The sequence below is a fragment of the Elaeis guineensis genome, chromosome 3 (genome assembly GCF_000442705.2).
Source record: "Elaeis guineensis isolate ETL-2024a chromosome 3, EG11, whole genome shotgun sequence".
Classification (NCBI taxonomy): Eukaryota; Viridiplantae; Streptophyta; class Magnoliopsida; order Arecales; family Arecaceae; genus Elaeis; species Elaeis guineensis.
This window is the reverse complement of record NC_025995.2, coordinates 10,760,722-10,769,641: the sequence shown is the minus strand read 5'-3', so window position 1 is coordinate 10,769,641 and position 8,920 is coordinate 10,760,722. Positions and strand designations below refer to the sequence as shown.

General features: G+C 39.8%; 1 protein-coding gene across 1 annotated transcript; it reads left to right on the top strand.

Annotated features, from left to right (window-relative positions):
* Positions 1 to 617: 617 nt before the first annotated feature.
* Positions 618 to 5,142, top strand: LOC140856429 (calcium-transporting ATPase 7, plasma membrane-type-like). Its single transcript, XM_073253648.1, is given in 5 exon segments — positions 618 to 1,150; positions 2,463 to 2,506; positions 2,509 to 2,631; positions 2,634 to 3,662; positions 3,665 to 5,142. Coding segments are annotated over 5 exon segments (3,027 nt in total). The 5' UTR covers positions 618 to 632; the 3' UTR covers positions 4,978 to 5,142.
* Positions 5,143 to 8,920: the final 3,778 nt, after the last annotated feature.

Sequence of the window (8,920 nt, the reverse complement as noted above, 5' to 3'; positions counted from 1 at the left end):
CATCTAATATTTAATTTTTGTCACCCCTCATCTCTCGTCAAAGCTTATAAGGCCTGTCGCTTCCACCACCGCCATTGGGCGGACTTCACAGTTCCCACCAAACGTGTTTATATTCCTTTAGTTTTCTTTTTCCTTTTGTTTTCGTTCAAATTCGTATAAAAAGATTGCTTTCTCAACACTCTTGCATTAAAAGAGATGTATACCAGACATAAAGGCTTACCCGTTGGAACCAGCACCGAACCTTCCTTCCATATTGTATGTTAAGAACTCATATCATAGCTCAATTTGGTATCGAATCCAATGATGATCTCTCCTTTCTCCTATTTTTCAGGTGCTTTACCCTCCAGATTTCACAATTGCTTGCCCGATTTAGCCTCGTAGTAACCAATATTCATGTTGGACCTTCCTAGCTCGTCCCTTTTCTCCGCGTTGGAAGTTTTTCCATCGAGTATTGTTGTCGAGTAATTCAAGTATTCTTGGTCATTAAGTTTTCAACTTTTCATTAATTTTTGGTTTCTTGGTTTCGTAGAAATTTCGTATCGCAACGCACATATATACACGTAGGGGGCCAATCCTTCATTGCATTTATCTTGGTACTACTGCCGGCTTCTACGTTCCCTCTGGACTATCTCATGGACTTTGCTGCCTTCTTCCTCGCCCCGGGCCGCCGCATCACCTTGCCACATAAAAGATGGCGCGTGGCGATGACCGTCATCTACTCCTGCCGAACCATCTGCACCCTTGCCAAGAAAAAGCTCCATGCCGTCCTCCGCAGCCCCTCCTACATCGCCCTCGACATCGATGACGCCGATGAAGATCGGAGCGGGTCTCCAGTCTTCGATGTCGATGCCGAGGTCTTATCAACCGTCGTCAAGGAGAAGAGGCTTGATGACTTGCACAGGCTCGGCGGTGTCGGTGGGTTGGTCGGTAAGTTGGCTTCTCACGCAGAGGCTGGCATTGCCGGTGGCATTGGCGATCTTCGTCGGAGACAGGAGGTGTTCGGTTCGAATACGTATCCGAAGCCGAAGCCTAAGGGGTTCTTCCGGTTTGTGTATGAAGCTCTCAATGATTTCTTCCTCCTCATCCTCATTGGTTGTGCTGTGGTCTCGCTTGGATTTGGAATCAAAGAGAATGGCATCAAAGATGGCTGGTAAATTTTCAAAATTTTACAAAGTTTTAAATTTATTATTTCATTAATATTTGTGTTTTCGGTTTGGATTAATTTAAGAATATGTTGCGTTGCGTGCATGTCATTTCTTTTCTAATTAATTTTATTACTCTCATGGTTTCTGGTAGATAAACAACCTCTTGACTCTAATAAAGAAGTTGGAATTCAAACGAAAACTAAAGTCATTAGGAAAATATTTTGCCATCAAGGGAATTAATCTTAGGTTGTTGGAAGAGGTATTAAATGATTACAGAGTTGAAAAGATCTATCTTTTCCATGAGAAAATTTAGCTGGATGCTTTTTTTTTTTTCTTAATTTTTTATTACCATATCATGCGGCTTTGCACAGCTCTAGCTTGTTGCGCTTAGCTTATCAAAGTGGATTGAAAGATTAACATATAAATTATTTATATAATATAATTTTATTTTATCTAATAAATTTTTATTTTTATCATGAAACAAATATTTTATAATTATTTATTAGAAATTAATATGACTTATATAATTAATTAAATTTTTAAGATATAATTTTAATAATTAATTTAAAAATATATAAACAAAAATTTAAAAATTCTCGAGCTTTTATTACTGGATTTCTTGAGCAAATTGTTTTGTGGAGCTATATTTAGAGATAAGTTGGTTTGAGCCTGATTTAGTCATGACTCTTAATAAGCCTTTCGCATTTAATTTTTCTAATCTATCTTCTTAAACAATGGGCAAACTTTATGCTCTCTTCAATATTTTGTTTTTATTGTATCTAACTTTATTTTATATGCAATTTATGTTTTCAATATTTTATTGTATCTGAAATGTGCAATAGAAATGTAATATTTTTTCAACACAAAAAATTATTGCATACTGTGCGTGTATAACTATACATATAGCCAATCACAATCATTTGCATTGAGTTACATACTTGATAAACAAAATACTAGGAACCTATCGGATGGATTCGATGCACCACTATATGGTACATATAATATTAATAATAATTTTTATTTCATTAAAATTCTGTTAATTGCAAATAAAATAACCGATGACACATGGCATAGCCCACTTTGTAATTAAACAATATTTACTCAGCAGAATAGTGCAAGCATGATCTTATCTTAAAGATGCAAACATGATTTACCTTTATAATTGAAGAGAATTTTCTCATGCAAGCATGATATTGTTTAAGATTGAAGTTTGGTGATCCCCAGCCCTCCTTTTCACAAGCAGAAAAGAAAGAAAGGAAGGTAGAAGGTTTTTTTTTTTTTTTTTTCCGTTTCTCATGCACATGTCATTTCAATCAGGTACGATGGCGCCAGCATTTTCCTTGCAATCTTCTTGGTCGCCGTCTCTCCTCCGTGAGCAACTTCCGCCAGATGAAGCGCTTCGACAAGCTCGCTGGCGAGTGCAACAACATCCATGCCAACGTCATCAGAGATGGCCGCCGGCAGGATGTGTCCATCTTCGACATCGTCGTGGGGACATCGTCTTCCTCAAGATCGGCGACCAGGTCCCCGCCGATGGCGTCTTCCTCGAAGGCCACTCTCTGCAAGTCGACGAATCCAGCATGACCGGCGAATGCCACCCCATCGACATCGACGGCCAAAAGAACCCCTTCCTCACCTCCGGCGTCAAAGTAGTCGATGGCTACGCCCGAATGCTCGTCACCGCCGTCGGCATGGACACTACTTGGGGAGAGATGATGAGCACCATCACCCGCGAGACCACCGAGCCAACACCGCTCCAGGAGCGGCTCCAGAAGCTGACGTCGAGCATCGGGAAGATCGGAATTGCGGTCGCCGTCTTAGTCTTCGCAGTGCTGACGATCCGCTACTTCACCGGAAGTACCATAGATGAGAACGGCCAGCCAAAGTTCGACAAGAGCAACGTGACAGCCAACGGCGTGATCAGTGCCATCGTGGAGATATTCCAGCAGGCGGTCACCATCATCGTGGTCGCCATCCCTGAAGGTCTTCCCCTGGCGGTGACTCTAACTTTGGCCTTCTCCATGAAGAGGATGATGAAGGATCATGCATTGGTGCGGAGGCTCTCGGCGTGCGAGACGATGGGCTCCGTCACGACCATCTGCACCGACAAAACAGGGACTCTGACGCTGAATCAGATGATGGTCACCGCGTTTTGGGTCGGCGGAGAAAAGGTTGAGCCGGGCGGCGCTGCTTCCATCGATACAAGAATTCTCCGCTCCATCCACCAAGGAGTTGGGTTGAACACGACCGGTAGTGTTTACAGGCCTAACTCTGTTTCGGAGCCAGAGATCACCGGTAGCCCAACAGAGAAAGCACTTCTTTATTGGGCAATTGAGTTGGGGATGGATACCGAGGAGCTGAAAAGAAGTTTCCAATCATCCATGTCGAGCCTTCAATTCGGAAAAGAAGCAAAGCGGGTTCTAGTGAGGGAGAATGGAAGAGTGGCGACGGTCACACATTGGAAAGGAGCTGCAGAGATGATTCTTGATCGGTGCTCGAGCTACTTTGAGAGAAATGGGTGATTCGAGAAATGGATGCTGAGAAGAGGAGGAAGTTTGATCTCATTATCAAAGACATGGCAGCTTGTAGTCTTAGGTGCATCGCCTTTGCCTACAAGGAATCTGAAGCAGAGGATGTTCATGTCGATGAAGACGGAGCAGTTCGAAAGCTTGATGATGAGAGGCTAACTTTGGTGGGATTAGTTGGCCTGAAAGATCCATGCCGGCCCGAAGTGAGATCAGCAATCAAGTCTTGTCGAAATGCGGGAGTCACCGTAAAAATGATAACAGGGGATAATGTCTTCACAGCCAGAGCGATCGCCGTCGAATGTGGAATACTCGGAGACGATGACTGTGATGGACTGGTGATTGAAGGGAAAGAGTTCCGGAACTATTCAACAGAGAAGAGATTAGCAATGGTGGATAGAATTCGAGTGATGGCAAGGTCCTCTCCTTTTGATAAGCTACTAATGGTGGAGTCCTTGAAGCAAAAGGGTCATGTTGTTGCAGTCACTGGAGATGGAACAAATGATGCACCAGCACTGAAGGAAGCTGATGTTGGGCTCTCCATGGGAATCCAGGGTACGGAGGTGGCTAAGGAGAGCTCCGACATCATAATAATGGATGACAACTTCAGCACCGTCGTCACCGTCATGAGATGGGGAAGGTGTGTCTACAATAACATTCAGAAATTTCTTCAGTTTCAGCTCACAGTGAACATTGCAGCATTGGTCATAAACTTTGTGTCGGCGATCGCTTCCGGTGAAGTTCCATTAACTACTGTGCAACTCCTGTGGGTGAACTTGATCATGGATACGATGGGAGCTCTGGCATTAGCTACCGATAGACCAACAAAGGAATTGATGAAGAAGCCCCCGGTAGGCCGAACCGAGCCACTTATCAGCAACATCATGTGGAGGAACCTCACAGCACAAGCTCTCTTTCAGATTGCAGTTCTACTTGTGTTCCAGTTTGCAGGGAAGTCCATATTTGGAGTGAGTGAAAAGATCAACAACACAATCATCTTTAATACGTTTGTGCTCTGCCAAGTCTTCAATGAATTCAATGCGAGGAAGCTGGAGAAGAAGAATGTGTTTGATGGAATTCATAGGAACAAACTCTTCTTGGGGATCATTGGAGTGACTTTGATCCTGCAAGTGATGATGGTGGAGCTGCTGAAAAGGTTCGCTGGTACAGAAAGATTGGGCTGGGGACAATGGGGTATTTGTGCTGGTATTGCGGCCATCTCATGGCCAATTGCTTGGATTGTAAAGTGCATACCTGTTTCTAGCACACCAATCTCTAAACTTCTTGCTCGCTGTAAAGTTTTCTAGTATGATTCCTTTTTTTTATTTGTTTTTTTCTAGATACCTAGATAGGCTAAATAGATTCTTTTAGTTGTTATGTCCCATGTGATTCAATAAATGTTTTGTGTTAGAGGATGTATCTAGCTGCTCTCTTTGTTCTATAACAAATAATGTAAATGGCTTCCGGCAGAATTCTTCAGTGGTTCCTTCATTCAATTATCTTCTTTTTCATTTCCATTTTTTTTCTTCAGAGCTTACACATTCAGAAATTATCAATAACTTGATCTAATATTTTCCATTACCGCTTTTTTTTTTTTTCCTATTGTTTGCGATCTTTCATTTCTTTTGTTACCGGTCCTCCTGATTACTTGTTTCCTCAATAATTAGAAGTCTCAAATCTGCTAATTCTAGTGGTATGCAGTCCTAGTTTTCCTAACCAATAATCCAAAAATTAGTTATCTTAATTAATCATACATATCTATATGATTTCATTTTTGGAAGATGCTCAAAGCACCACTATTTCCATCAACAAAATCAGATCATAATTTAAAATTTGATATGAAACTCTTACATGTAATATGAATGGATGAGATTTTATCTGAAACACTTCTCCACAAAAAAGTCATATCTGAAAGTTAGGGTAGTTCCAAAGTTTTGATTGATTCAATTTGTATGTCAATAAATGAATATAGGATCTATCATTAACCGTGAAACCTTAATCTCTTTTTTTTTTTTTTTTTGAGGAAATTGTGAAACCTTAATCTCATACTATGCTGCATTGGAATATTGTCTTAAGGTAGCCAATTAGCTTATCTATGAGTTCTCTCGGAAGTAATCTTGCTACTTATATGTTGATTGTGGTTCCAAGCTAGCATTGGCATCAATATATATATTGGGTCTTTTTATTTTGGTTTTGGAAGATATGAGAAGCGACTACCATTAATAAATATATATCTAAAAGGTATTATGGATATTGGTTTAGTTTTTGATAGAGGTAAGGACAACAGTGGTATATAGGTGATCTAGATAAAATGAGATCTCTGAATAGTTAATTTTGCAGTTTGCAGTTGCATTATCTACAATAAAGACAAAATACATGGTAGCAATGGAGGCAACGAAGGAAGCATTATAGTTGAGAGATTTGGTTGGTGATTTTGGCTTGCAATAGATATTGACTATTGTGTATTTGGACAACCAGAGTGCCATACATTTGTTAAAAAAAATATGTATACCATAAAAGAACCAAATACATTGATGTCAAATATCGCTTCATTTGAAAAATTATCTTAGGACGTTGTTCCAGTGATGAAGTTTGCCATATCAGGTAATCAAGCAAATATGGTGATAAAGCCTATCCCTTCAATCAAGTTCAATAATTGCTTGGACTTCGTCTGAGGGCATAGTATGCGAAAGTTTCCCAAGGGATTTGAAAATGGCGATTGAAGAAAATTCTATTTTGTAGCATTTAAACAATTCTGCCCACGGTGGAGATTTGATGAGTATTGTCTTGAATTCTTGAGCTTGTGAATCTTGGGCATTCTCATGTGCAACACTTTGCTTTTTCAAATTACAGGCTTTCCGACAGAAGCCAAAGCCTGACAATTTGATAATAAGCAAGTGTAGGTCAAGACTTAATTGGATTAGAGAAAGAACACATCTTTTCCTGGTTCTCCAGGTGTGTGCAACGGCCTTATTTTTTCCCCCTTTTGGAACCTCCTTGAGACAGAGAAAAAGTGAGATATGGGCGAGTGGGGTTTTAGCTAGTCTTGTAATGACAATTTCAATAACCCTGTAATCTCCTGATAGTGAGATTGCTTCGATCCTCTTTGCTGCCAAAGGCCAAACCACATCAAATTCTCCTTTACTCGTCTTGTTTTTCCTTTCGATTTCTATATTCGCTGATCAGCTTAGATCTTGGGTTTGTCACAACAAAACCACTGAAAATTTGAGACAAAGCCTCAAAAGTTGGGCAAGTTAGTTTAGGTTATGTTTTAAGCCTTTTGTATGTTCTAACTAGATGATAATTGAGCATAAAATGTTTGAATGAAACTTCGGTTCTGTGTCAATGCCTACTTTGCTTATTGCTTATGGACTTGGCTTGCTTACATTTGTGGTACTCATCATGATGTCTTTTTATGGTGAGATTTTGGAAGTTTAAATTGAAACTACTGCTAATACGTGGTGTAATTATGAACATGTTATCCATATGTTTTTCCATCGCCATTGTCTAGAACTATAGTTGGTTGAATATGGTATATTCTGACTAAATGATTGTCCAGCTCAGAAATTTTATAGTTCTCATGTCAAAAATAAACCTGCACTTGTATCACTCATCCATCTGGCCCTCCATTGGTTTGTAAGTGCTTCCATTTCCTTTCGGATGGGAATTCTCATTTTTGTGCCATCAACTAGTTGCTGACAATATTCTTGTCCAAATTCAAGTTAGATGTTGAGATGAGAAAAGATAGTTCACCTCTTGATTTTATGCACAGGGATATGTTTATAGGCTAATTACATGTATCTTACTTCCATAAGCAATGAAACCTATTTTTCCCTGTCCTCCTACAAGAGAGAAGTAAAGAAAAATTCTACTTGAAAGCCTTTTGGTCTCACTGGATATATCGGCATATGAATGAATGAATGAATGAATCTTAAGCTCTTTCCCACCAGCTTGTTCTCCAGTAGGCATCTAGGCGAACCTGTCGACAATAATCTAAGAATCAAACAATGCACGTTTTTATTAAGAATCAACTGGATGTTAACTTGAAAATTCTTTTAATTAATCCTTGACTATAAGCATCCAGTCTCTGTTCCGGTTCCCTCAAAGTGTTAAATCACAGACTGAAGCTATTAGCTAGCTGCATATCTGGCAATGCCTGTTCGATATGTTGAAAATTCTCATAAAGAGCTTTCATTGGTTATGACCAATTTTTTATTTTAATTTACTACGAAGGAATATAAACTAAATTATCATTTGAATAAATAGTGAAAGAGTCCATAATTATCTATGATCATATTGTTTTCAATCCTATTGTCTTAGTGATGCAATAGATATCGATGTAGGTTTGACTCATCTAATAGGCACTGTGATAGATAGACCTATTAGCATTACTAACTCCATAAGATCTCCACTTTATTTTTATATATATTCATCAATAAAAAAATTTTAAAATATCAAGATCTCTATATTTCTAAGATCGAAATATCCTATTGAGAGAAAAATTTATCTCATTATTATTGATTTTTTTCTTTTCTGAGATAGGATTCTGATACAGTGATCTATCTCAAGGTATAATTGATCCTTATTTGGTTTCTTTGAATGATATTGTATTCTAATCTTTATTAGAAAATTTTTTTCAATAAATTTTTAACGATTGGTAGCACAGCCTTGAATTTTGTAGGCGATCAGAATCATCAATCAAACAAAAAATAATAATAATAAATAAATAAATAGAGGAAAGGAAGAGGGAAGGTTTTCCTGTTGCCATGCCCTCTTCTCTTTTTCTTCTCGCCAGCTGGACCAATTTCCAGTGGGATCAAGCTCCGGCCACCACCGAGACCAGCCATCGGTGAAGAACCGGCGATTCCCATCCGGATCTAAAGATCCAAGCAAACAAAAAAAAAGATAAAAGGGAGAAGAAGAAGTACGGATCTCCCTGTGGCCGTCCCCTCTTCTCTACTTTTTCTCATCCGCATGATGGGATCAGTCGCCGGCGTGGTGGGATCAAGTTCCAACGGCCACCGAGATAAGCGCGCCGGCGGTGAGGGCCGGTGGTTCCTGCCGGATCCAAAGAGCTAAACAAAAAAAAAAGACACACAAAGAAAAGGGAGAGGCGGCGGTTCGGCCGTTCGGGCAGGCAGCGGCAATCTCGACGGGCGGTGGTGGCGGGTGCCAGTTCTCCTCCTTCTTCCAAAGAACAAAAGTAAATAAATAAATTTGGGAACCGTAGGCTCTCATCTCTACCGACGG